The sequence below is a fragment of the Falco biarmicus genome, chromosome 11 (assembly GCF_023638135.1).
Source record: "Falco biarmicus isolate bFalBia1 chromosome 11, bFalBia1.pri, whole genome shotgun sequence".
NCBI lineage: Eukaryota > Metazoa > Chordata > Aves > Falconiformes > Falconidae > Falco > Falco biarmicus.
Genome location: NC_079298.1, coordinates 13,991,315 through 14,019,112, shown reverse-complemented (window position 1 = coordinate 14,019,112; position 27,798 = coordinate 13,991,315). Strand labels below are relative to the sequence as shown.

Below are 27,798 nucleotides of genomic sequence, written 5' to 3'. Positions count from 1 at the left end.
TTAAATGTGATTCTGGTGGTTAATTCCTTAGTACAGGCTTTTTCTAGCTTCAAAGCCCTTTTTTAACTTCTTTCTCACTTTTGTCTAGGCAGAACAGATCATGACCTCTGTTAAAGAGCAGGAAGCCATCGGAAAGCTCATGGTTTCCTTGCAGAAATGGGATAGTGCCCACAAAGTTGCTCGAAGGTGCATCCTGGACAACTTCATTAAAAGCAATGATGGCAAGACAGAACCAGAGCTGGAGCTGGAGCTCTCCCAGGGAGCCGGCTTATTTCTGGCTCGCCTAACAGCATGGCTCAGGATGACGTATCTGTTTCCTTGGACAATTGGAGATGGCATGTGGTAGTGAGATGGAGAGGAGGAGAAAGTTCTTTACTGAAATTTTGTTTAAAGAATAAGCTTCTATATGGAGACATCCATATCCAACCGTGTTCTGCAGGGTTAAAAAAACCACTGGCAATCTAAAGATGGAAGTGAAGGGAAAGCCACGTAACCTGTCTCACAGGGACCTAGAACTGATGTTTTTTCTCATATCGGGATGAGCGTGCTGCCTCTCTGCCTGTGAGAGGAAGGTCCATGCTCTCTCCCAGTTCAGACCTCCACATAGTCAAAGGCAGCCTGGGGAGCACCACGATGGTCTGTAAATCTCTCCTTAGCCTTGACAAACAACTACACTTACAGCACATGCCTTGACAAGCTGCTGAAGTCCATTGGCATCCTCCTATCTGCTGCAAGTGGGTGAGTATAGAATGTCACTCTGTGAAAGGTGCCACGGGAAAGGCACACAAGGGTGAGGGGGTGACTACATAAAGTAACAAGTCCTTGGGCATCTTTTGGGAAGGCTGTGTGAGCATTTCAGGCAAGACAGGCCCCAGTGAGGCTTGTGGTAGGAATTTCAAATGCTCTCAAAACCAAATCCACTGCTTGTGCATTTCTCCAGAGCTACCAGGTCACGATGTGGAAAGAGTGTGGTGAGAGTCTGAGTGAGGCAACAAGGCTTTCTGTGCCTGTGGTTCAATATCTGAAATAAGCACAGAGTAAAACAGGAGCTGGTGACCTGCTGGCAGCAAAGCGTGCTGCTGGCGAGCATCTGCCTTTGCACTCTAGGGTGAGCCTCCTTGTGTTTACTGCCTGGGCACAGGATACCCACTGCAGCGAGGCCAGAGATGATAGTTCCCTGGAGCACAGCATGCTGACAGAGGAAGATGGGCTCCAAGGCAGGTGACACTTTGGCTTTGTTCCCCCTATCCTTGCAGGTGCAGATATCTTATTGAATTTCTGGAGCCTGGAGGTATCTTGATTCTCCTGGAAGTACTAGGGCTGAACCACCTGAAAGAAGAGAACAAAAGGGAGTCTCTAAAGCTGCTGCAGCTTGTTGCAGACGCTGGCAGGAAGTATAAGGAGCTCATTTGTGAAAGCTATGGTAGGCAGCATGTCCATCTGTGCTTTTTCCTAATTCAGGCAAGGATGTTCTCCTGACCTCTGGCCCCCGGGGCTGCTTGCCACGCTGAGCCACTCCCTTCCCTCCACCTGCCGGACAGCAGATTGCCACGGTGTTTCTCTGGCTGGAAGGAGTTCAGAGTCTCGGCTATTGTTGAGCAGTTGCATTTCATCCCCTCTCTCAGTTTTTAATGAGCTCGCTTTCTTTACAGTCATTTCTTTTGATGTGATATTGCTGTCCCGCTGGTTGCAACTGCTCTGGTTAAAACATTTTCCATTCTTACCTGCAGTGTTCACCTACTGCAAACTTTTCCAGACTTCCTCTCTGGGGGTGGAAGGAGCTTGTGGCTTGTATCTTTTGAAAGAACATTGCAACAGGTTTTTTTCCTGTTTTTTCTCCTGGGCAGTGGAAGCCAAACCCCATTAGTTGTTCTGTAGTTTGGATTATGTTGTCAGATGCTATGGGGTGATACCTGCCATCACAGCTCCAAGAGAGACGAAGTGGCAGGATCAGCAGAGGGATCCTTAGCACTGTTGGCATCCCAGTGTCAGACTCTGCATGTCTACCTGCAGAAGGGCTTTGGCCACCTACTCCAGCTGTGAATTTTGCCAAATGGTTTTCTAGTTGGTGGTGTGGCTCCTGACAAGGACAAGGAACTTTTTTGCTGGCTTCTGTTCGAGCCACACTTTAAGTGGGATCTGGTACTGGGTTTTCTCAGGGATGACAGTGAAACAGCTGAGATGGGTGACCCAGACTCATCCAGGCACATGAGTTGTTGTGTCTTTCTCTGCACAGGGGTGCGATCCCTCGCCAAGTTCTTGGCCACTTCCAGCTCAGCAGAGGCTCAAGAAGATATGCAGATTCTGCTGGACCCTTCAGACCACGGCAATCCAAAGTACCAGAACCAAGTCTACAAAGGCCTCCTTGCTGTGCTGCTGCATGCCACCACCACCCCCCCCCCCACCACCCCCACCACCCCCCGAGCCCAGCAGCTGGCCCTGCAGACGCTGGGGGCCATGCTGGGGGCCATGCAGGTAGGCAGCGTGCCTCCCTGGGGGCAAAGGGCAGCGTTAGCTTCTGTGTCCGTCCTTCCTGCCCTGACAGGAGCTGCGCCAGTCTCCTTGGCATTGCAAGCTGCACTGGGCAGCTCCAGTACTTGGAAGAGGACAGCCTGGAGTACTGTGTGAAGACTGTCCCTGTCACTCTGTCCTTTTCCCCCCAGGACGTGGTGGGAGAGGCGCCATCCCTCCTGGTGGAGCCCGTGCTGGGCACGCTGTGCTCCGTGAACCTGGAGGTCCAGCACGAAGATAGGTAGGATCCCTCCAGCCACCCTGCGCCGTGCCCAAGGGGGTCTCCAGGAGGCTGGGGCTGGGCATCTCCGGGCAAGTGTGGCAGAGGTGTGGGGAAGGGCGGTGCAGGCGGAGGGCAGAGGACAGGAGGCCTCGGTCAGTGCAGCTCCGGGACCAGCGGCGGGGCCGGACGGACGCAGCAACCCCAGAGGCCGAACTCCTGCTGGGCTACAGCCCTGCACAGCGCTGCAGGCCCACGGTGGCTCATTAGCATGGTGCTCATTAGTATGCGCCTTATTTGCATACCCAGGGTGCACCACGGGCTGGCGGCGCAGTACCGGTAAAGCTGTCCGCCGCTGCTGCAGCTCCCGCGGGGCCGCTCGGGTCCGGGCGCGGGGCCGTACCGGTGTGCGCCGCCTGGGGCCCAGCCGGCGCGGCGGGGGATCGAGCTGGGGGCGGCGGGGGTCGCCGTGATCTGTGGAGCGACATCCGGGGGTGGGTACATGTGCGGGGGCCCTAGCAGCTATACTCTGGTTTCTCTTCAAATCGTATAAATCTTTCGCCTTTTACTAAAGATTTCCGTGGAGGGGAACAAGCACGAGTGTCAGGGAATTTTTTGAGGCTCCACTTCGGTGGAGCTGTCTCTGCGCTAGTGAAAGACAGAACGAATAAACCGGGAAGTATAGTAACTGGGAGTGGCGGTCGGTGGGCGAGGTGACACCTACGCCAGGGCCGTCAGCTTTCCGCAGCGCTGAGCCGCTGCTCGGGCCCTTCCGCGCCGCGGCCGCCCCGTTCCCGTTGCCTGCTCAAATGATGAGCGGGTGACCAGGTGGGAGCTCGGGTGGGCCCTTCTCCAGCCCCGGGCGGTGCGGCGGGGCCGCTGCCTGCCGGCGGCTCGGGCCCCGGAACGACCAGTTAGCTGGGGACCTGTTCTGGTGCGACGGGCCGGCTCCGCAGCGCTGTCCGGCCGTTCCGGCGCTGTTGGCCCCGCGGGGCTCTCGGGCAGGCCCAGTCGGTACCGCTCGGGGCCCAGCCGCGCCCCGCCCTCGCCGCCGAGCTCCGCTCCGTGGCGGCCGAAGCGGCGGTGGGGGCGGCCGGTGGCCTCCCCCGGAGCCGATTTTTGGCCTCTGCGCGGCGCTGCCCGCGGGGACGATACGACCCAACCCGGGTGCAACACGGTCCTTCCCGCTTCGGCTCGCTGGCGCCGGCGGCTCCAACTCAGCGCTGTCCCCGTCCGTGCCGCGGCGCCGGGGGCCGGCAACGCCGCGCCCTTAGCATGTCCCTCACCGCAATGGCTGCGATTAGCATACCCAGGGTGCCCCGCGGGCGGCGCGGTGTGACACCGGCAACGGGCACCCCCGCTCGGCGGCACCGGGGTCTGGGGCCCAGCGGGGGTGTCGTAGCCGGGACGGGCCGGTGTCGGGCCGGAGGGCGGCGGCGTTCCGAGTAATGGTCGCCGTGTGCTGTGGGGCGCCGGCCGAGGCTGGGTATGCGTGCGGGGGGAGGGCGCACTTATACTCCGGTTTCTCTTCAGATCGTATAAATCTTTCGCCTTTTACTAAAGATTTCCGTGGAGAGAAACAAACACGAGTGTTGTCGAAATTTTTTAAAGCTCCATTTTGGTGGAGCTGTTCTTTATTTGGTCAAAAGCAGAGCGAGAGTAAACAACTGAGCCTTGCATACCTGCTTGCGGCAGTAGCAAGGGGCAGCCGTCGCGCTTCGGGCTGGCGGCGGAAGGGATCCGCTGCGGGATCGGGGCTGGCGGCGGAAGGGATCCGCTGAGGGGTCGGGGCTGGCGGCGGAAGGGATCCGCTGAGGGGTCGGGGCTGGCGGCGGAAGGGATCCGCTGCAGGACCGAGGGGGGCAGCAGCAGAGCCCGCCCATCTCGGGCCCCTCTGCGCCGCCTCCGTCGACCGCGCCGCCGCCTCATTAGCATGTGCCTCATTACCCGGCGGCTGTTTTGCATACCCAGGGTGCACCGCGGCCGCACCGCGACGCTGCCGGTGCCCGCCGCCGCTGCTCCCGCCGCCGGTCCGGGTCTGCCTGGTTTGTGCGGCCGCGGCGGGGCCGGGGCGGGCCGGGGCCCGCGATACCGGGGGCGGGCGGGAGGTGGTCGCCCTGAGCTGTGGGGCGCGGGGCCGGCGGCCGGTGCGGCGGGGTGGACGCTGAGAGTCATACTCTGGTTTCTCTTCAGATCGTATAAATCTTTCGCCTTTTACTAAAGATTTCCGTGGAGAGGAACAGGCACGAGTGTCGAGGAATTTTTTGAGGCTCCATTTCGGTGGAGCTGCCCTTACGCTGGTCAAAGACAGAACAAATGGCGGCGGGGTCGCGGTGTCACCGGCGGTGGTGCAGCCGCTGCTGTTTCCCTTCAGCAAACCCCTGTCCCCTTCCCGCGCAAGCACCGCGGCCCCTCTCGCCCGCCTGCCCCGGGGGGCCGGCCCCGCGCTGACCCGCTCCCCTCTCTCCCCTCCACCCACCCGGCTGCTGAAGGCCCCCGCGGCCCTGGAGGCGCGGCCCGCCCGGCTGAAGGGCCGGGCTGCGTTACTGGCTGCACCCAGCCAGAAACCGCCTGCCTTCCGCCGTGAGACCGCCCAAGGTAGAGGAGCTGAGGAGCTGGCCCGAGCGCACAGCAGGCTGTGCCTGCCAGGGCAACCGGGGGAGGCTCTCCCAGGGTCCCCCATCTCCTGCAGGGCTCAGGGGAGGCGCAGGGGCTGTCCCCTGAGGCAAGGGCGCTGCAGGGCTGCTGCTGGATGGGGATGGTGAGCAGGTCCTGCCACGGGTGTTTTTCCCCCTGATGCAGCAGCCCATGCTCGCTGAGCTGTGTCCATCATGCACACGCAGGGTACTATGTATGATATACAGCCACATGGTTTTCCTAAGGCATGTTTCCTGGAAAACTACATCATTCTTTCATGCTAACAGTGTAACTTCACCTCCCCTCCCTTCTAACATCTTAGAAGTGTTTGAAAACATCATTCTCACCTTTCTAATGTTCCTCATGCAGACCCAACCAGACTTTGTCTGAGGGAGCCTGTGCTGGCGTACGTTAAGCAGGCAGCTGCTGCAAAAGTCATTGGGTAAGAAACTCTGGAGCAAAATGTACAGGAGCATAAAAGGGACCTTAGAGCAGTGGCTTCCTTTGGGTAGGAAAGGACTGGGAATGTTCCTCCCAGGGAGCATCCACCCGTTCACCTCTGGCACTGCTCTCGTACCCCAGCTCTGCCAAATTTCCAGTATTGGGCTCTTTAGAGATGGGATGTGTTGAGGAATGGGGCAGAGCCGCTGCCTGCAGGTAGCAGTGATCAGACCCTCCCTGCTGCTGATATTGGAGCTGGCTTGAAGTTTTATTTATAGGGAGATGCCTATCTGCTCTGGCCCTGTGTGTTGTCACAGTGTCCCCTTTATGGCTAGACCTGGCAGCAATGTGTGTACCCTGCCACACCGCAGGGCTGAAGAGTGTTGTATTGCTTATGGCCACTGTATTCTCCACATAGCTGGGAGTCACAGTGAGCAGTGAAACACCCTTATTTAACATCAGCCACCCAATGGAAGAATCTAGCGCCTATGATTGACTGCAGAGCCCTTACGGAAATTCAGCCGTTTGTGCTAAAATGTTCATTCGGTATGAATTTCCTGCAGTGTCCACAAGATAGTGCTATCAGAACATTTTTCCTGCAAAAGCAGATGACAAAAAACCCTTGGTGGGTACGGAGACACACAAGTCTTCCAGGGACATGTTCACAGAAGTAATGATGGTACTGTTTGGGGCCTGGGTTCTTTATAGTCGCACAAGTAACTTGCTACATTGAATACACACAAGAAAGCTCCTGCTAATCATTAAAAAAATGGTTCTCAGCAAGCCCACACGTTAGATGATTGCTAATCCGTGCGCAGTGTTTATTTTGAGACACTTCTGTCTGTTGGTGCTGCTAGGGCAGGGTAGGAACATCATTTTCTCTGGGGGTCGCACCAAGAGGCCCAGACCTAATTTGCTGTGTCCTTCTTCCCCCATATGGGGTAGGGGATGATGGCCTGTCTCATTGCAGTGTACTAGCCAAGGAGTTAGCAGGAGTGGCTGAAGACCTGATCCATCTGAAAGTGGTACATGGCCTGATGGTTGCTTTGGGGAACGTGGATCACATGGCCAGCCAGAGACATGCCAGCATCTCCCTGGAGGTGTGTGGTGGTACATGGCAGTGGACATCATAGCACTGGGTCTGCTCCCAGAGCACCCGAGCAGAAAGGCTCCCTACACTATGGTTTGGTTTTTTCTCCTAAGCATAGCAGACACAGGTTTATTCACAAAGACAGGAGTGACCCTTCAGGGAAGAGCAGTATTTCCTCTCCTGTCTGCCTCCCCTCCACACACAGGGTGCTGGGAAGCCAGTGTTAGCCCTCATACCTCTGTCCTGGGTAGCGAGCACAGACAGAGCTAAGGGCCTAACCATGACAATTTGCCTGGAGCAAGACACTAGCACAGAATTATAAGCAGGTTGTTTTTTTCCTGCTGGTGCTGGGTAAAGGGTTTTGGCCTGCCTTTGCACAGCTCTGCCTGTGTAACAGCCACAGGGAAGGACTATGCTGTCAGTAGATATGAAGGGCTAAGTAAGTGATGGCTGAGAACAGGCTGCTCAGGGTGAAAAAGGGTTTAGAAAACTACCTGGTCATGCAGAGGATCAGTTCTTCTGAGCAGGTATTGACAGCATGGCAGGATGAACCTGCTAGCAACCACTGCGCTGCAATCATTTCACTGAAACACCCTCCCGCCTCTTGTCAATGAAGGTGGGAACTGGCACTGGGGGAAGGACAGAAGGGAACAAGGTGATGCTTGAGCAGGGACCCACAAGTTCCTCTTGGGTGTTCATGAAGTGCCATCAGTAGCACCAGTGTTAAAGAAGGTGGGTGAGGGACTTGCTGACGTGTGACCCAGGTTATCGGGAGCCACACCATCCAGGCAGCTCTACCCTCTATACATACACTCACATCCCTTCTCCCTACACACCAACTCTCTGTTTTGTTGCAGTATTTTGTCCACGCATTTCCCTTCATGGAGGAGTGCATAAAGGCGGCACTAGGACACACACTATTCCAGCATTTTATGGTAAACACACCATCCTTACAGGGTTTATTAGTGGCCCTAGGACCTTGGTCTGTTTTGCAGGGACTGGATTTCTTTTCACAAGAAATCCAGTCTTGCACAAGTACCCAAAAATAAACCAAGCCATCCTTTGAGAAGCGTTCACCCTCAAATCTAGGTGTTCAGGAAGAGAACTGCTCTGACTCAGCCCCAAGACAGAGCAAGGAGGGATCTCAGACTACTGCTGCTTCTGTGACAGTGGGAACTTGATGTCAGAAGTGTGAGCTGAAAGGCCATTGAGGCAAGAGGTAACCTGAGCTCCTCCAGATCAGGTCCCTCCTGACTAGCTCCTGGAGTAAATATACAAAGCAGTAAGCAATGTTAGGTCAGGGTAGGGTGGGACAAACAAGGGGCAACATTTTGTTCCTTGCACCCAGGCCCACCCTTACTTATCCCAAGACACCACTGGGCAAGGCTGGATAACCCAAGGGTAGTAATATCCGAAGTGAAACAGGACTGCTTTGCTTTAGTCCATACTCAGTAGGGTGTAACAGCAACAGCCCTTTTACTCTGGATGTGCCATCTGAATACGATGCAGGCAAAGCCCAAGTACCAGCCCACTTTGAAGATTTAGAGACCCTTAGAGCACTCGGCCCCACACTGTGCCCAGCACCTAAACTGTTGATCACAAAGTGCCCTAGCTGTCTGCGTTGAAGTATCCCTTCTCTAGCTGCTTGTCACTGCTATTTGCCCACATTTCATTAAGATCCTGACTCTTCTGCTGCCTTTCCTAGGACAGTCCTGAGACCTGGTACACAAAAATGGATCCAGTCCAGGCTGAAGAACTAGTCTCCAATACAGTAGACATCCCCAGAGACATGGCAAGGATGCAGTCCACAGCAGGTATGTGCACAGCTAGGGACAGTCACTTAAAATGACACCCTTCACTTTCAAGGGGAGAAGGCAGCTCAGGAAGCAAGCCAGTGTGGGGGTCTAGGGAAAGAGGGAGTAATGACAGAAGGATCCCTTTGTAATCTGATGTTTGCATGGCTGCTGGGCCCCAAGCTCACAGGGCCATTTGTCCTTTCAGAGACAAACCCTGGAGTGAGCTGAACAAACAGGAAACATGCCTCCCATCTGTCCTCCCTCAGCCTACCCCTCCTGTCTACTCCTTCCCAGAGGACAGGTTGTGTAGGGCCACCTGGACCAAGGTTGCACACAAGGGCCATGGCAGCACCTCCCTGCACCTGAGCCAGGGACAGCTTTGCACTTCTGCCCTCAGATACAGATTTTGGTGGACTGCTGAAGATGTGTGTTTTATGTGGCATGCTAGCCCTGGGAAATATGTGAAAAAAAAGTAGCATCCTGGAGCCATCTTCAAAGCCCAAGTAAATTCCCATGGTACACGAGAGTCACAGGGCCCTTCCTACTTACCTGATGTCATAAGAGCTGAATGACTCACTACATGCAGAGTCAAAGCTCAGGTGCAGGATAGGTACCCTCTAAACCTTTGATAAACTAATTCTACCCAGCAGAATCTCAACATTAAGAACCAAAATTTACTTTGAGTGATTTTTCTGTAAACATTCCAAGTGTAAAGGCTTTAAAGAGAAACTTCAAGAAATCACCAGCAGCCAGTTGTTAAGGGCTGTCAGACTTCACCAAAATCAACAAGAAATATATTTTCTAAGACAGAAGATAATTAAATCCAGGAATATTTATTTACCAAACTTCTTAAAATACTAGGTTGATGGGTTTTGGGGTTTTTTTTGGGGGGTTTTTGTTTGGTTGTTTGTTTTTTTTTTACAATTACATATAGTACATTTTCTTTCTAGAAAAGCCAGACTTGCAAGTTTTGCAATGATTCAAGCACATCTGGAAAGGTTATATGTACACTAGGAAACTATACATGTGTATCTAGCTCTATTAGATGAAACCATTGTCACTAGCAAAGGGCCAGATGCTAGACACATCTAGCAGACTCCCCAGCCCCCCCTTCCCCAAGCCTTGCATGGGAGTTGCTTCTAGCACTCCACTAGAAGCCTGATACCTGGCCATGAGGAGACAGAGGCTGCCAAGTTCACTGCCTTCAGGCACATGACCTGCAGACACTCTACCGCTTTTTAAAACAGGAGTTACACACACCACTGACAAACATGTAAGACATACACAAAACTGCTTGTGAACCAGGTTTTGCTGTATTTACTAAGGCTTCCACCACCTCATCTGCTTGCTGGCTTGTTCCTCCAGTTGCATGGCAGCCCCCAGGGCATCCAGTGTTTCTGTACAGAAAGACAGGAGTGACAGGGTGACTGACTTAGACACTGAACACCCCAGCCCAGCTGTCCCCCTCAGCAGGGCTCTGCAAGGGCCACGGGGGGCCTGGGCAAGAACTGCTCAGCCAGCTTCAAATCCTGCATGGTCCCACAAAGCTCTTCAGCTGTACTTGTTCATTTCTACTCATCAATAGTTTCAATCCTGCAGTTTGCAGTTCAAACTAGATGCCACTAATCAAACCATCCCAGAGGGCCAGACTTCCCTGGTCTGTAAGGCAGAGCGGGTGGTAGTACATACAATAGGACGTTACAGATCTGTTCAGATCACCTAGGAAAATTGATCTGAACCGTAAGCTATGCAGAAGGACTGGGTGCTCAAACCTCCACAGGTATACTGGTGTTACTTTCAGGTCTTTGAAAAAAGATTAGTGACAGCACTAGTCTGAGACACACACTAACATACCTCTGACACTAAGGAAGTTTCTTGAGCTCTCTTCTGTGAAGTACTTGGCTCTGCTCACAAAGGTCTCAAGATCATAGTCTGGTTGCTCCGTGATTCCCAAGAGGTAGTCAAGTTCAGTAGCCATTCGCTATATTTACAAGGGTAACAGTGATGAGAAATTGACTTTCCAGAAAGTTTTTTCAGATCTGGCACATCAATCAACACAGAGCTGAGCTTCTACAGACCAGTAACAGTCAGTGCTCGTTGGCAGCACAGGGAGGTTGCCAGGGGGTTGTACAGGGGAAAGGGGTCTGGCTGGCCACAAGCACCGAACCAGCTGTGCAGGAAACCACACAAAAAAGTTGGCAGTGAGGAAAAAAAAAAACGCACAGCATTGTACAGCATCTTGCATCTCTACAGCACACAGCCTCCCCAGGAGCGCTTGGCTCAGACATGGCAAGCTGCTATCAACTTGTAGAAGGCATCCTGGGCTGGGCTTGCCTTTTCCACATACCTGTCTCAGTTCTTTAAGCTGTTCTACAAGCTTCTCCTCCCGTTCGTTAATTTGAGTCATAGCCTCACGGAAGTTGGACATGTGGGGAGAGAAGTCCTCATCATCATCCTTGGAGAGCTGCAAGAAACAGTCCAAGTAAGAACAGAATGTTGCGCCCAGCTTTGAGGTCTGTTCAGCCAGCTGCACACACATACATTGTATTGAAGACCTAAGCCTTCTGCACAGGTCCCTTCCTCATCCTCAGTCTCCATCTGATTCCGTGTTTCACCACCTCCATTATGAGGACTGAGCTCTTTCACTCTGCAACAAGAAAGTTTGTGAATCTTCCAGCAGCTTATAGGCTACAGCATCACAAAACAGCTACCACAATCAATCAGTGCTCAGCAACAAACATTCAGCTGCACTTTAAAAGTTGCACATTGCCACCCCCAGAACAAGCTCACGGGCAGAAACTCCAGAGGTTTATAGGAAGGAAAGCTTGAGAAATGTTTATCTCCATGCCAAATCTGGGACCCCTCCTGGAGAGAAGTGTCCAAGTACACAATGCTAACTGCCAGCAAAGCCTTTCACAGAAGCTGTCTTCCACATGTCAGCTTGGTCTGTCATGAGCAACTGAGAGAACTTAGTATGGAAAGAAAAGGAATAAGGTTGATTTTTCCCCGGAGACCCACTGTGCCACAATAGGTCTATAATAAGGATGAAAGTCATGGCTGATGACATGGTATTAGAGGTAGGTGTCAGACACCAGCCAGCCATTTCATTCCAGTTACTCATGTCAGCTTCATATTTCCAGTGAGTTTTAGCCTAATACCCCCTTTCTTATAGCTTGAACTTGCCTTGTACATTGGCTAAGAACCTAATGGGCCCAACTCAAGACTAGAATCCTGCTGAAGTACACCAAGTCAGATGTAGCACTTTGTACTGTACTTTCAGGTGAGCAGGAATGACTGTCCACCAGAAGGGGAAAAAAAAAAAGCAACTTCAATCCAGAACCACACCTGTGAATATGTCAAGATTCACAGTGCTCCTGAATGCTTATAACAAGAATTACCATATGTCCTTTCAGAGTGGAATGCTTTCCAGGAAGGAACTAAGCAGCCTTTTGTGAACTAAATGAAGGAAAGCTACCAAGCCTGAAACGTGCAAGTGTCTTTTTACTTGTCACCTCACTGGAGAGGTGCAGGGGCATGTAAAGGAGAGACCAGGAGGCACTCACTACTCTGTTACAGGTGTTCCAGGTATCAGCAAGACCCCCCAGGGAAACTTGGGGCTCAGTCCCTGCAAATATAAGCCTTGCCTTGCAGGTACCCAAAGTCAACCATGTGGCCCTCAAAACACACTCCCACCATCTGCTTAGAGGCATTTGAGTTCTCTAGGTCCTTTAGATTTACCCAAATTATCCAAGGTGCCATACCCTATTAGTTCATATCAAAGTCCCTCAAGAACACCAAGTGTTTTGTGCCATCTCTAGGGCCACATCAGGGACACATTCTTAGCCTACCCTTACAGGTGCAACCCAAAGTACTAAAAAAAAAGTAAAGAGCATGGAGGTAACCACTGAGGACAGTGTAAACTTCCTACAAAAACCAGGGCAATCTGAAGTCTGGCATGAGAGACTGCTCTGAGGAAAGGAGACAGTCATGGTTTTATACAATCTCTATTATGTCTCACACATAGAACACCCAGGTTAGTTTCATAAGACAGCTCTGAGATAACTTGCTTTTAACAACCAACCTCCAAATTACCATTACAAGCAATAGAAGAGAACTAGATTTCAAAGGTCAGAATAAAAGCAGCCAAAACGCCTTCTGCAACAACAGTAGAATCCCCAAGTTAGAAAGGCCATTACCTGTCAGCGTATCTCAGTGTGTTTAAGGTGTACTCACACGAGCTCATGCCTGGAGAAATCATTGCTATCTGCAAACAGAACAGAAGACCTCAGTGACTCCCACATCTGACTTTTGCTCATGTTAATGGTCCTACAAATCTCAGCTGACAGCTAGGACACATTAGGACAAAGGGTCAGAGTTGAGATATTCTGTCAGGTCCATTTTTTTTTAATTATATAGCTTCTGCAGGACATGCCAGTGGCCCTGTATCCAGCTTCCCACTGGCTTCGTGTACATCCACCATGCTGCACCCTCCACAGGAAGCAAAGCCCTTTGAGGGCACTCCAGGCTCTACTGTAGATTCACTGCATGAAATTGACTTTGGCAGCCTTGCTGCTGCTGGAGCTGGGCACAGCTCACCAGTTTTTTAGTCACCGTGGGTGAGAAGAGGAAACTGACTTTTCTTTGCAGAGAATTGAAGCTTTCTGACTTCAAAGTCCTCTCACTCTAGAGGAGCATGCATCTATGTGGTCACATTGCAGAATCCATAAGCAGCGTGTGTGTTTGTGCCACATGCATACTCACCATACAGGTCCTTGAGTTTGTTCCTATGAAAGAGTCTCTTAGCACCTGGGTCAGCTTGCTCTCCCGGAAAGGGGTATGAGACTTGTTCTGCCCTAAAGCTCGGATACATTCCTACAAAAAGACAAGCCTTGTGAATGCAATGTCTGCATCTCCTCTCAAACCGCTCTGCAAGCTATCACCAATTGCTGGTAAACCCAACAGGCTAGAGAATAGTCATCTCTATTACTCTGCAAGTGCTTCGTAGCCTTTTAAATATACTCCAGAGATTTGACTGTTACAGGACAGCTGGTATATCCATCACATAAAGAAAAAAAAAAAAGACCAGTGAAGCTCAAAATGGCTGTACCAGTGTCTGGCCTGACAAAACTGCACTGCTTTCCTGGAAACATTCTAACCATTTTCAGGGTTGTTAACATACTAAACTAGGATCTTTTTGGCTATCCTTTTCCCCTGCACTGGAAAGAAACAGAAGAGATAACAGTACAGTTGAACAGAATCATGTGTTGATTACCACTATTTGCTCCCTGATCTATAACTCACCTTCAAAGCCAGCAAGCTCTTATTGATTTCTGCACCTTCCATTCGTGTCTGCCGATCAGCACTAGATGTGTCCGCACCCCTCTCATTTCCTGCCAGATCCACCAAGGAAAATTTGCCAAGCAGTTTCCCTCTTTGGCGTAGTAGGATTTGGAAGCAGGCATGTGACCGTGAAGAGCTAGCATTTGCAAAAGTCTGCCCAGATGTCCTACAGCAAAGATGCAAACAAGTGTTAGAATTGTGTCACAGAAGGCACAACAGGTCCTGACAGCACTAGGCAAGACCTGCAGCCATTCAATTAAGTTGTTTAACCTCCCATGTTTTATCCCACACATTAATACTTCAAGTTTGCCTGAATTCCGGAATTACCTCTGATACAAGAGCACAGAAGGACTGCTGTAAGAAACATGAACCCCAGTTGTAGAGATTTAAGGCTACTTAAGCTGCCTGGCTCAATTCAGCCGGCCTACACTGGAATGCCTTTCTGACTGCTAATGCCTTACATGCATTTGGAGCTGGAGGACGTACCTTCAGCACCGCATGTCCCTGCCTCAGAGCAGGGCACATGTCATTTTCCTAATGCATCTGCCATTACACAGCAAGCTCAGCCAAGCTTCCCATTAAACAGCATTAGCTGTGCTAGCACATTACAGTCATGTTAAATCCCCTTCTTCAGCCAAGCTGGCTTGGCATTTCACCTCTGCTGTGCAGCTGCACCTGCCCCATCACTACAAGACACAGGCTGGAGTCTTACAAGTTACCATAAACCTCCCTGTGACCTTCACTGTCATTTACTCCCTAAGAAGGCTGACAGGTTCGGTATCACTTGTGTCTTTAATGCCAGGGGAAGGGAGGGAGGTTGTCCTAAAGTGAGGCAGGAGTCTGAAGTGTTGAACAGTTCTGGACTGAATTGTTAGCCGAAAAGGCATGCCTAGCAGAGTGCTGAATAAGCTTTCACAGGATGTGCATATGCAGTCTAATACAGAAGCCAAGTTCTCATTTGCCTAGTAATGTTTTCACAGCAGTTGCAACTTAGCAGAGACAGATAAGATTGGGTAATACAGATTTTAGCCCCCACCACAGCCTTCCTGCCAGAACAATAAGCCAAGCCTGTGGCTGTCCCTTGGCACCTGCTCTCAAGGATTCTTTAGACAAGATCCCTGAACAACATGCAGCATTTTTGTTTGTTGCCATTGGAATTGCTCATCTGGCCTGCAGTTAAGCCAAAAAATTTTTTGCAGCTGTAAGTTGATGCCAGCTGCTCTTCCTTGATCTTACAAGCCCACAGGCAGTTAGTTCCCCGTGTTCCTGTAAACTATCTGATACTTCTAGAAAACAGCTAGACTGCTGTTTAGCTATAGCACCAGGGCAGCCATCTCCTCATGTGATTAGTTTCTCTCTTCTTACAGTTACATGAGGACATATGAACCATGAACTCTGACCTTCTCTATGGAAGGCAGGCTAAACCCATTCCTGCTAGCCCTTTATTCTGTAACCACCTTCTTGTATTCATGCAGAGGTGTTGCTCAGTGTCTGCCTATTACTGGGAACAGCAAGCTTCCGTTTAATTCCCAAAGCACCAGATACAGACATTGTGTATTTTTTCTAGACATGAAGATACAACAGGACACTACTTAATGGTTTTTAAGGCACCAAACCTGCAGGCACTGCCCATCTCAATCATTCTGATGACATCCTCAGCACAGGTGACTTGTCTTTCTTGGAGACCAACAACCTGGACCTGCTGCTTGCCATCCTCCAGGACTCGAAGCTTTGCCTTCTTATTCAAGAGGTCAAACACCTATATCCAGGCAACAAGATTGAGGAAAATCTGAACTAGGTCTCCTTTTAAAGGTGCTGTTTCTATATAGCTTTGTTAACATAGCCTTCCAAATCAATTCCAAACACATCAAGAACAACAGACTATTACAGAACCTAGTAAGTTTCACTCAGCTACTTATGAAGCATTCAACCAGCCAGGTCAAGATTTAAGAAAACTCTTACCTTGCCATTGTATATTTCAAAGAAAGTCACATAGACTTCCAGGTTCTGACTCCTGTACCTGGGCTGGTTTAGGAGAAGGAAGACATCTTGTGCTAGTGAGGAAAGGCAGAAGTTTAGTGAACTAGTTTAAAACTAATTCTAATTGCTACTTTATCTACTTTCAAATATTGTACAGCCATAAGGCAGTATCTAGCAGCTGAATGACAGTCATCCTAAACAAATGCTAGTGAAACAATTAGTCCTGTGCTACCATCTGGAGAATGGTTTCAGCAACATCCTCCTCATCCAGGGGAATATGGAGGTTTCTACTGCTAGTGTCACCCGCAGACAGCAATCCTTACTGATCTGGGGGAAAAAAACCCAGGGATCTGCTGTTGGTTTGGACAGGCCTGAAAGTCGCTTATCTGAGTTTCAAGCACTTCTTTGGAGAGCCTAGAAAACATGAATCTCTGAGCACCAGCATTGCTGCTGTTTAGAGGAAGCATACCAGATTAGTTCACCCTTTGGATGGGTCCAGTGCAGTTTTCACAATTAGGCTTCAGACTCTGAGCTGAAAAACAGAGCTTCCTTCAGGGCCAGGCATAACTAATTTTCAGAAACTAACAAACAGTTGCTCATTTCAACTGCCTTGCTCACAGACAAGTTTCACAATATGCCTTTCTAAAGGGAAGGTAGAAGTGGTCAGGGTTCATTGTGTTTTCTAAGCATCTGTTTTCTGAAATAATTTTGTATGTGCTAGGTTTTTTGCATCTCATGCTTACAGGAAGAAACATACATTCACATGCTTTCTGTATAACAAGCTTTATATCAGAAATGGGTAGGGTTGTGTTGCATTCAAGTCAGGTATTCCCAAACACCATCCCTAATCTGAGACAAAGGCGAAGCAGAAAAATCAAAATTAGGTGGTTCAGCCCAGAAAATGCCCAACTAGAAAATGTCAACTCTTTGCCTCAAAACCAAATATCTTCTGGTGAGTCAAGTGTGGATCTAGAAACTTACAGGCTGGATGGAAAATATTTTGTGAAACTGAAAAAAACCAATCATACCTCCTGCAACAAACATGACTACCTATTACTGAAAACACAAATACTTCATGTATCTTTTACTGGAAATATTTTAAATAACCATACAAAACCAGTTCTTATCTATTTAAGAAAAACAAACACTAAATTGATGTTATCTGAAGAAAAGTCAACTTACACGCAAAAGCATATATGCCTTTTGAGGCATTCTGCGCTTTCCCAGAGAAATCTCCGCCCATAGTCTGTGAAGAGAAAAGGCTAGAGGTAAGGTGTGGTACCTTAATCAGGCTACCTGATTTTAGTCTAGAGAACATATGAGGAAGTTACCATATATATGTTCCAGTGTCAGCAAGATTATTAGAACACAGTGCAATTCAGGATAAAAATCAGTTTGCTGCTTCTCTGTCAATTCAGAAGGAAGATCTGGACTATGCAAAGCAACAGCTGAATGCCTGTAAGGCTGCGCAGCACAGTCACAGCTGCTGTTCCTCCAAGGGGAAATGCACAGCCTTGGCAGTGCAGCCAAATAGCCTCTGGTCAGAAGCAGCAAAGCCTCATTTTCTAGGACACAGGTTGAGTAACATTTTCACTGCTACTTGCAAAAACTCACATGATATCAAAACACATCAAACTTCTAGATCAGACAATACTTTTAACTCCTTTGACCAAATTTCAGTTAGTGCTATCCTGGCGATTTGCTCTGCCACTTTGATATGAGACAGAGTCAATTATTTAAAACACAACTCAATCCCATGACACATTCTCAATCTTCCAGGGTTTAATATGCAGCAGTCCAGCCTCAAGGTACAGCTATTGTACAGAACTAGTACAAGGACCCTAAGATCGGAAAGGGAAAGTAACTTCATTGCCTATGATTTTAGTGCCTCACAGTTGTATTCCTGTAGCGTAGCAATGCTCAGATGAGCAGGTTTGTCTGCCCATTCCAGGGCAATGGAGGCAGCCTATGTCCAAACTTCTATAAGCTTCCAGATTTCCTTCTGGATTGCTGGAAGATACCTGCAGCTCACCACATGGCACTAACAATAAGAGATCCTAGCCTAAAACTTGACTCTAACACTGGAATGACAGCAACTGATTACTCAGACTGGCAGGTTAGCCTAGTCCAGTCCAGATCACTGTGGTTTGAGGGAAAGGCTTCTTGCAGAACAAGACAAGAGATTTGACTCTGCTATCATGCTGTGGGGAGAGACTTTCCCACTTCCCTATAGTTTCCAGAAGAAGAAAGTTCAAAAGACGACACAGTAGTTGAAAATTCAGAGCAGGTCACCTCTGTGGCAGAAAACACAATCTTCAAGTCTCTTGAAACTGCAGCTGGTTGACTGGAAGGAGTGGTGAGAAAACTAAGAATAATTCGTCCACTTCACAAAAAATACCGAATCACTTAAATGTTTACTGCAACAAGAGGTTTATTCTTCTATAATCACTAATGTCTTTGGAATGGCTCCAAGCTCTAAACAGCACAGACAATAGCCTTTGGCTCAGACGTAGGCTAATAGTCCCACTTTGCAGACTGCAGTTAGGCAGCGATAGCCATTTGAGGCAAGGAATACCCATGACTAACACTAACATGTCAGGACATCCTAAGTCTTTAAAACAAACAGCTGTGGGGGAATTTTAGTACGATTTTCCTCGCAACCTCAAAGGAAACCCACTAATACATCAAACCACAGAAAAAGAGGATTAACAACTGACAAAGTATTAACTTTAAGACAATAACACCAAGACCCAAACTCCTTATACAATCCTACTCGTTATCAACATCAAAGAGCTTTAAATTAATTTATCTGAAGTAGAAAATTTGAGACCTTTGATAAAAACTTACATGTGTTTTGCCGCTGCCTGTCTGGCCATATGCAAAGCATGTCGCCTTCCCACCCTCAAAGATGGTCTCTACAAGAGGTCTAGCAGTGAACCTGGATATTCAGAAGGTAAAAGTTAAGGCAAGCATTTCACACCCTGCTTCACCAATTTTCTTCAAAAAGTGCAAATAAAAGCAAATCCTTAGGGAATCAGCAAGGCCATGCCAAAAGTAAACTTTAGACTTTTCAGTCCTTTGGTTTCGTCCAAAAAGGATTTCAATATTTCAGGTGGCAGTTTAAGTCAGGATGCCATCTAGCCATAGCTCCATGCTTTTATCTTGCAAGTCATTCCCAGTGAGAAGAAAGCATTACCTGTATACCATTTCATTAGAAGAAGATTCATCAAATGAGAAGTCAAATCTAAATGCTTGGGTGTCAAGGTATTTTGTTAGGTCCACTTTCTGCTTTGGCTCATGCACCAACAGGACACACTTGCTTGGAACAGTAATCACATCACATTCCTTTTTCAGAAGTTCTGTTGACAGAGAAGACCCTCAGTTTTAACAAGAGTAAGCAATGTCAAACTGCTCCACGATAGAGCTGCTTGGCCAATACACTCACCTTGTTTATTGAGAGGGCGCTTCCTCACACAGACACAAATCCTATGTTCTTCTATCTAAAAGAAAAGTAATAATTTCCCAATTATACCCACACCTGCTTAGTGTTACAGAGAGAAGGATCCAGTGCTCCCTCACATCTACTTTTCTATATGGTGGACCAGTCACCGTACTCAGACCCACTCATGCAGGGATGCAAGTCTTAAAGTCTGTTTAGCGCAAAAGAAACACTACAAACAATTAACCTTTACATAGCATACTCCAGCATATCAGGTAGAAATGCTGCTATGCTATATAAAGTGCCCCAAATATTCTGTATCAGAATGAGAAACAAGTTTAGTCCTTGGCCAGCTTTCCAGCAAAATCTGTAATATCAATATTGCAACTATGGTCAAATTCAGGCAAATTATTATTTTAATTTACCCCAGAGGTATTTTTTGACCTGAAGTTCTTTACTGATGCAGCAAGTTTAGCTATTTGTGCAGCATGGCTACACAGCAGTTGAGTTTGAAAAAGTGCATATTCCATTGGGTGAAGCAGAGAGCAATGACAAACTTCTGTCATGCAGTAATACGTACACAAACAGCTGGTTCCCAGCTCCGCAGGATGCAAGCACACAAACCACTCAGTGTTCTAAGGTAATTCACACCCACTTTTTTGTTTGAATTTAAATGCTGTCATTTTTCACTGACTATAACAAGGCTTTTTTGAGACAAGGACTACTTGTTCTCAGGTATCAAACAATGCTACCTCCATAATTGCTGAAGATATGAATCAAGCCTGTTTTTCTAGGTTTTGACCTTTACTTTTGCTCCTCCGCTTTTTGACCTAGTTTAAAATTACTTAATATAGGATTTACACGCAGTACACTGTGTTACAGGGCAATAGTCCATTTTAAATTATACCTAAATGAGTTAAGCTACTATGTTACAGGCTCTGCCATTTGCAAGCTCTGAAAGATACTGATGTTACCACACAAATCATTGCATAATTGTCAAAGCGCAAGCTCTTCACTAGTGACATATGCAAAGTAGCGCAAGGCAGCTTAGCCCAAAATAGAGAAAGTAAATGAAGTCACATATACCACCAGATGCCTCAAGATCACAGCATGCTCAGACTGTTTCCAAGGTGCAGTGATGCACTACATTGCTCATATGCTAAAATCTTCAGTACAAAATAAAGAACTGTCTACAGGCTGCAGTTAGTGGCCTCAGTCTTTACTTACTGGATCAGTTATAGATATTGGCTGGCAGTCTAAAGTTGCTCTAAACTCCTTGATCATCCGTGCAAACTCCCAGTTTGGGCAGCTGCTGTCAAATTCCTGCATGGAAAAAACACAGAAGAGAAGGTAATTAACCTGTTACAGAAAAAAGCCCCAGAGCATACCAAACAATCAGCTATATGCAATCAGAGATATTTCACAAGATTGAGAACTTCTGAAACTAGAGTCAATCCATCCTTACATACAGCTTTTTAAGAACAAAGCCTGACCAAAATATGTTTTAGTTTCAACTATTGTGATACTGTCAACATAGACTTTCCCTTTACTGGTGTATAGTAGAGTACTCCACCTGTGCACGTTTTGTCCTGATTTCACTAATTTGAGCTCTCTTTTCTTCTCTCTTGTTTTTCATTTTCTCCATCTCTTTCACAATGTTAGATTTTCTCCGAACTAGATAAAAAAAACATGTCCTTGGATTAAATTTTCATACTAGATTTTAAGCACAATACAAGTATTCCAACTTTTCCAGGCTGCTGACTGACCAGCTTGTACAGGAAACAATCACCTTCAGAAGGATGGTCATTAATTTTGCAACACTTCCTTCCCAAACTAGACCTACCTACCACAGAAATCACCTAGGAAGTCTCATCCCCACTCCAAAGTAAAGGCAGCTTTTCTGAGGCAATACTGCTATACCACAGTTACACATTTGTATTAAAATGACTCAAAATATTCAGCCTTACTGCTGAAGCCACCTTTTCAACCTTTAGTCTCGTAGTATACAAAGCAGCAATCACAGTGATGCATTGCTGACTGGTGAGTCAGTTCTTACCCACTGGCTCCCTGGTACCTGGGCTCACTGAAGAGCTCATTCTAGCAGCGGGCAGATGATCCTCTGTATTTCCATTTACATTTGTCACTGAGGCTTCTGGAGCACAGCTCGTCCTGCTAGTCCTGGTTTGGCCAGCTGCATAAAGAAGCCAGACCAAAACCAATAATGAAGATTCCAAAGGTCAAGAATAATTTTGTCTTTTGGAAAGCCTCATAGACCACAGACATTTCTCAGCTCCAATTCTGGATCAGGAGAGAGAACTAGCTAAAACCTGTGGTAAGTCTGCAAATAATTTTTTTTAATCCTTTGCTGATCACCAGCTTTTATTCAAAGCTACAAATCAAGGCCACAACAACTAGACAAGAATTTAGTATCAAGCCTCTTATTTCAACACCTTTGCAGAACTTAATACACAAGGCATGCCCTCAGCTATTGATAGAGTAGGGCTGGTAGAGAAAATTTTGTAATTCAAGTAGGCTCAAGTTCTTGCTTCACTCAGCCGGGATAGGTAAAACTACTACCAGTATAGTTACAGAGCATGTTGTCAGCAGTGTTAAGGCACTTCTCTTCCCTCTCAAGCCCTTTATATAAAGTGAATACCACTTTATGCCTTTAAGCAGATACCACATCCACCCACACACATAACCAGGGCGCTCTGGCTAATAAAGCGCATCATTATTCAACAACACTGTTTCCAAAGTCCTTTGAGAATCCCTTCAGGTAGGAGCCCTGAATATTTACATAGCAACAGGCCTCTAGGTCTTTCTTGTTTTATATGTGAAGGAGTAGAGGTTACCCATCCCCCTGGGATTTGCAGTTTACATAATTAAATGCACACAAAGCATCTTGCCTCACAGTAAGAACGCACAGGGTTCTTTCTCCACTCACCAGGAACTGACGAATTGTTTCTGGTTTGTGTAGAGGTACAGGGATCTACCCCCATCTCATTTTCCTGGAGGCTGCACTGAGATTCTGTGATAACAGACATCCTGGAACGGCCACGCATAGCTTTGGAAACAGGAATTCAAGGTCAGCGTCGTGCCTCAAACGCTTGCAAGTAATAAAGTGCTCACAAAATGCAGAACAATGGGGAACACTGTGTGGTTAAAAGAACCTTTTCCAGATCTTTGATACATTAACAAAGTACAGGACAAAGCAATGCAGGTTGGTGAAAAGTGATCATGAAATATACCCCTGCAGAAAAGCAAACAGTTTATTCTAGATTTAGTTCCAGTGAACTAATGAACTCACTAATATGGTAGTTCCAGAACCTTAGTACCTAGGAAGGAAGAAGTTACAAGTTGGGGAACTGAGAAATTCTTTGCAGCTTCACACTGGTAGGGCTGTGTGAATTAGCAGTTTGATGGTGACCAGTACTACTGCAATCTGGCAACTGGTCACGGGCAGCATCATGCCCACTATCACAGCACCCATGCACAGCGTGTGTGGTATACAGTGGAGTGGGAGCCTGACAACACTAAATTCAGCTAAAAGACTATATAATCACAACAGCAAATCTTTGGAAAATATCCTTTTGTAGGCAGTCTCCACTGTCACATGCTAAGATATTGCCTTCACTCAAAAGTCCATCACAGAGCTTCCTAGGGAAAGAACTGGAACATACACCTCAGTATGTAATTTGTAAAGAAATTTGATATAAAAAAATAGTGTGATATGCAAGCTAAAACTACCTTCACCTCCAGTGATCACAAGAATTTATCCAAAATCAATTGGTATGATTTCAGGGGACACCAGATCTGTTTCATACCAAAGGTTAATTTCAATTCTGGATCAAAGCCCTTAGAACCATAACCACAAAATTCAGTGCTCCTATCTGTTAACTCTTTACCTGGAATCTTCTGCTCAGGTGCAGAGACATTAGATGTCACTGCTGCATAGGAACAAAAAGTATCAGTTTCATTATACTCAGAGATGGCATTTTATTCCATTTGGTTTTGTCACACATGTCCAGGCCTGATCTCATCACAACTCAGCAGCACTTTTTCTGTAAATGTGAGTGCTTCTGGACAGGTGTACCAACTGGAGAGTATGCTGCATCTAAATGGGTTTGATCCAAGTGATCCTTGTACATGAGGATATTCAGCATCCTCCAAAATTCTTATTGGTTCACAGAACTGAAGCAATATCTGTTTCTTCATTCATTCTGAAAGCACTGCTGCTGCGTCTCTCGCTTCCCTGAATGAGATGGGAGATAGGCAGCTCCTGATCTTCTTTAATTTCTTTAGTCTAAGAACCACCAAAACTTGAAGCCAGTATAAGCTTTCAGATTGGTGCAGTACAGAGTTTGCAACAGGACAGATACTGACACTCATAGGGTTTGGCTAGTTATAACTTTGAGGAATATGTGAGGAATATTATTTGAGGAATACTAGAAACGCTGCTTCTCTTGTACTCTAAGCAAATCTTCAGGGACAAGACTGTGCCAGTAGGAAAGGCAACAGGTATTTCAGATTTGCAATTAGATTCTATACTTCAGGAAAGCCATGACCTCTGAGGAAACTTTTCCATCAGTCAGTGACTGGATCAACACACTTATTTTTCCAACTGGCTATTCAGCTCCATTAACTAACCTGTCAGAGCAGTCATAACTTTACCACATCATTCCACTTGCCAGTTCACAAAAATGTATGGAGAATTCTCTCGATTTGAGAAAGATCAAGATATTCAAGTACAGAACAGCTTTTGAAACATTAAGCTGCTGGGACTATTACTGCCTCTCCAATGCAAGGGGATTGGTACTGTTGTCTTCCAGTACCAGCTCTCCTTTCTTGCAACACATGCAGCACAAGAGGCCAGACAAACCCAGATGTTTGGTTTACAGTTCAGCTGCATGGAAAAGCACACATTTTGGCTAACTATGTGCTTTAAGAGAATAATTAAATTGGCAACCATTCAACCTCAGCATCACACAAGTGTATTATAAATAAACCTGTAATGCTGCCACTTGCAATTCAAAAAGCCAGAAGAGTCAGCCTCATCTCATCAAAACATGGGATTTTTCCAGCTCCTGACACCTCAGGAAAAACAATTCCTTAGCAATCCCACATCTCTATCTTCTCTTCTGGCTTTGCTCAAAACATTGTACTGACATACAATCACTGAGCCATGGCACACCAGCTGGCACTTTGGCTGCCTCATCTGAAATGTCTCCAAGGATAAAGCTCTAGTCACTGTTTAAGGTGACTGTTTGAAGAGGAGACATCCATTTGTCACCGCTATTTCTTTCTTGCACTTTACACTCATTTTGACACTGGCAATCTTAATAGCTGCCACTTTTTGTTGTTTGTGGCATTTGCAAAGCTCCATACAAAAATTTAAAACTCACAGCAACAGTAACTGCCTAGTGACAGTTAAAGCAGCATGAAGGAATAACTGCAGCAATGCTGCAGAAAAAGGCAAAACATCAACAAACCCTGGCTCACAGGAACAGGACAGCAATCTGTTAGCAAGGTTTCTGCACTCAGGAGTCCAAAGCATTGGTATGAAACAGTACGCTCTTTATTAGCATTGCCCGACTGAGCAGCTTTATGATGCACTGAACTAGAATATTATGACTACAATGAAGGATCACCACTGTGTCACAGGGATATAGCGGAGAAAAGCATTTTCTCACCTTCCCGGGGAGCAGGAATTTTTGAAAGGGTTGTTCTACGCTTCTCTTTCTGAAAAAAATGAATACTTTAAGTAACCTAAGTAAACTGCAAGTACCTAGCACAGCACTGACTGAAACAAGAATTTCTGACTAAAGTTTGAGACAGAGAAGACAAGTTAGAGACCTCAAACTTTAAGACTGAGGATATTATTTATAACAAAACCTATGCTGTTAATACTTTAGTACCTTAGGAGAGACCAAATCACTTTAAAGCACTTACCTGTATGGTTACATTCTCTTGCAAAGGAAGGTTCTCTTTCACATCTGCAGCAGGTAGTTCTGCTAACTCAGGATTTATTGTTAGTACATCATCAATATCAATCTACAAGAGCAAGGGCAGGATTTTACAGAGTGGAAATTTGCTGCTACCACTTACAGCATTTTTTAATTTTTTTTTTAATCTTGACATTCAGTACAGGCAATCAAACCTGACCCACTGCTGCCAAACACTAAGTTACAATTGTCTGGAAGGGCAGGAGAGTAGTTCATATTCCGTTTGAGTAGTCTTATATGTCCAAATATGCTAGAAGAAATGTGCTAGTTAAGCCATTTACCCTCATCTGCCAGACACCATGCAGGTGCCATAGAGCACTTCTGAAGAGATGCGCAAAGCACATTTGGCATCAACTGCTTTAATCTCTTACTGCTAATCTTAGTAAATCTCAGCTGCTCTGTGACTTCTGTGCTAGGAGAGCATTAAGTGTTTACTGCGTGATTGCGCTTACTGAAATAAACTTCAAAGAGCTACTTAGACTTTGGGAAATGAAGGATTCAGTATTTAATCCACAAGTCAATTCACCTGCATTTTCACTTGCTATTGCAAGCGATTTCACCTAGGGCCAGCTACCACCTCCTCCCTGACCCTCCAGTGAAGTCATAATCCTGTCTTCACCACATTCTCAGCAGCCACAGGGCAGGGGGAGCGATGCGGGGGCAGACAGCCAAGGGCAGGCTCCAGCACAAAACCCAGCAACTCTCCTGGGTCAGTTTTTCAAACCTAACCCTGCAGAAGAGGTTGAAAGCAAGTGTACACAAAAACCCTGGTATCTCAGCAGCTTGCACTGGAATTCACCTAAGGTAACAACACAAGCAACACTCCAGGAAGTTCTTAACTCTTAAATTACCTGAATAAAATAAAAGTCCACAAAAAGAGCAAAATCAAGTAGGTTAGCCTCTATAAAATATTTGTATGGAATCTGTAAGTACCCAATTGGAAACCTCAGAAACCTTTACGTGGACAGTATAATGTATAAGTGTATATCAGTATATATACACTGTATATATAAGCATATGAGAACATTGCTAGATTTTGAAGCATATTCATAAACATTTAATATCATAACACATACATGCAATTTAACCAGCAATTAATTACATCTGAATCTGCACATTTTGCATATTTGAATGTCGTATAAAAAATGGGTCTGAATGCAGAAAACAGCGTAAGATCTAGTTTCAAAGAACCAGCCGACAGCAACTTTAAGATTCCAACTAAACTCTAGAGCATCTATGTTTCCAGATAAATAGCAGGTCAAGCACGTTTGCTCGGTTACCAAAGGAGATCTTGTTAAGCATCAGAATGGCAGCGACACCCACCTCTGAGGACCCAGCCCCCCGCCCCATCCCACCCCACAGCAGTTATTGACATCGGCACAGCGTTGGGGCCGGAGGATGCCGTTGGGGACCGGGCAAGGCAGGGGGGCAGCCCGGGGGGGAGCAGGGCTGGGGCACCCAGCACCCGCAGCAGGAGGCCCGACTCGGCCCCCCCGCAGCGCTTCGACCGTGCGCGGCGCTGCAACAAGCGCACCCCGAGCGGGCTGCGGCAGGGGGCGAAGGGCAACCGCCGCGGGGCCTGCCCTAGCCCCCCCCGGGCACACGGGGCCTCGCTGGCCCGGGGGGAGCCCGCCCAGCCGCCACTCACCTCCTTCCCCTTGATAGCACCGCCCTCGACCCACTCCACCGACACAGAGGACCGCTCCACGCTCACCGTCTTCACCGTCGCCTTATGGATCAAGCCTGGAAGAGGCCGGCGTTAGGCCCCGGCCCAGCCCGGCCACCCCACAGCACCGCCCCACAGCTGCTGAGGGGGGTACGGGGCAGAGGGGAGCAGCCAGGACTCCGCGGGCACCCCGCTGCCTTCCCCGCGCCTCACCATTGCTCCGCTGGATGTTAATGACGAGACCGGGGCAGACGTGGCGATGCAGCTGGGAGTCCATGGCGCGGGGAGCGCGGGCGGCTCTGCAGCGGCAGCGAAATCCAAGGCCGGGCAACGGCCGCCGATTTAAACGCCGCGCGCCGCGGGGCCTGCCGGGAAACACGGCGGGAGGGGGGGGCGGAGCGCCACACCTCCCAGCGTGCTCTGCGCACACGGCCGCCTACAGCTCCCGGCGTGCCCCGGGGCGCGCACCGGCACTGCCGGCTGCCCGGAGGGGAGGGCGTGGCGCTCGGCGCGGGTGCGCAAGAGACCCTGCCCCTGCCGGCGGCTGAAAGGCGGAGCGGGACCGCCGCCGTCAGTGCCTGAGCAGGGCACCGGGACCGGTAACAGTGTGTGTGGCTAAAGCGCTGGGGGCACACTGGAATATCCCTCTGTGGGACACTACGTAATTCTGTTTTTC

At 47.9% G+C, this 27,798-nt stretch overlaps 3 protein-coding genes and 3 non-coding genes across 13 annotated transcripts; 5 read left to right on the top strand and 1 right to left on the bottom strand.

Annotated features, from left to right (window-relative positions):
* The first annotated feature begins 100 nt into the window (after positions 1–100).
* On the top strand, positions 101–3,074 carry LOC130157050 (armadillo-like helical domain containing protein 1). Its single transcript, XM_056356197.1, has 7 exons — positions 101–262; positions 608–738; positions 1,257–1,423; positions 2,237–2,395; positions 2,426–2,475; positions 2,664–2,752; positions 3,041–3,074. Exons 1-7 carry the CDS (start codon positions 101–103, stop codon positions 3,072–3,074), a joined length of 792 nt encoding a protein of 263 aa, XP_056212172.1.
* ARMH1 (armadillo like helical domain containing 1) lies at positions 2,467–22,565 on the top strand. Of its 7 annotated transcripts, XM_056356132.1 has the most exons (6): positions 2,467–3,070; positions 5,738–5,810; positions 6,755–6,909; positions 7,757–7,834; positions 8,605–8,713; positions 13,112–13,450. In XM_056356132.1, the coding sequence occupies exons 3-6, from the start codon at positions 6,847–6,849 to the stop codon at positions 13,300–13,302; spliced, it is 441 nt and encodes a 146-aa protein (XP_056212107.1). In that variant the 5' UTR covers positions 2,467–3,070; positions 5,738–5,810; positions 6,755–6,846; the 3' UTR covers positions 13,303–13,450. The 7 variants fall into 7 exon arrangements, 1 of the variants encoding a protein (XP_056212107.1); XR_008824668.1 differs by lacking the exons at positions 2,467–3,070; positions 7,757–7,834; positions 13,112–13,450 and adding exons at positions 4,270–4,776; positions 22,432–22,565; XR_008824671.1 differs by lacking the exons at positions 2,467–3,070; positions 7,757–7,834; positions 13,112–13,450 and adding exons at positions 4,270–4,776; positions 15,603–15,675.
* On the top strand, positions 3,256–3,370 carry LOC130157309 (U5 spliceosomal RNA). The gene has a single exon (XR_008824791.1). It is a non-coding gene; the product is annotated as a U5 spliceosomal RNA (small nuclear RNA).
* LOC130157288 (U5 spliceosomal RNA) lies at positions 4,245–4,360 on the top strand. The gene has a single exon (XR_008824770.1). It is a non-coding gene; the product is annotated as a U5 spliceosomal RNA (small nuclear RNA).
* LOC130157312 (U5 spliceosomal RNA) lies at positions 4,905–5,019 on the top strand. Its single transcript, XR_008824793.1, has one exon. It is a non-coding gene; the product is annotated as a U5 spliceosomal RNA (small nuclear RNA).
* On the bottom strand, positions 9,348–27,515 carry KIF2C (kinesin family member 2C). 2 transcript variants are annotated; one of them, XM_056356130.1, is made up of 21 exons: positions 27,336–27,515; positions 27,105–27,199; positions 25,404–25,505; positions 25,145–25,193; positions 22,399–22,518; positions 21,529–21,645; positions 21,028–21,128; positions 20,682–20,777; positions 19,461–19,515; positions 19,212–19,374; positions 18,863–18,953; positions 17,198–17,261; positions 15,998–16,089; positions 15,652–15,794; positions 13,997–14,201; positions 13,457–13,567; positions 12,892–12,959; positions 11,237–11,342; positions 11,043–11,159; positions 10,550–10,676; positions 9,348–10,092 (listed from the first exon to the last, which is right to left on the bottom strand). In XM_056356130.1, exons 1-21 carry the CDS (start codon positions 27,397–27,399, stop codon positions 10,016–10,018), a joined length of 2,163 nt encoding a protein of 720 aa, XP_056212105.1. In that variant the 5' UTR covers positions 27,400–27,515; the 3' UTR covers positions 9,348–10,015. The 2 variants fall into 2 exon arrangements, with proteins under 2 accessions (XP_056212105.1, XP_056212106.1); XM_056356131.1 differs by lacking the exon at positions 21,529–21,645 and having other exon boundaries at positions 27,336–27,511.
* Positions 27,516–27,798: the final 283 nt, after the last annotated feature.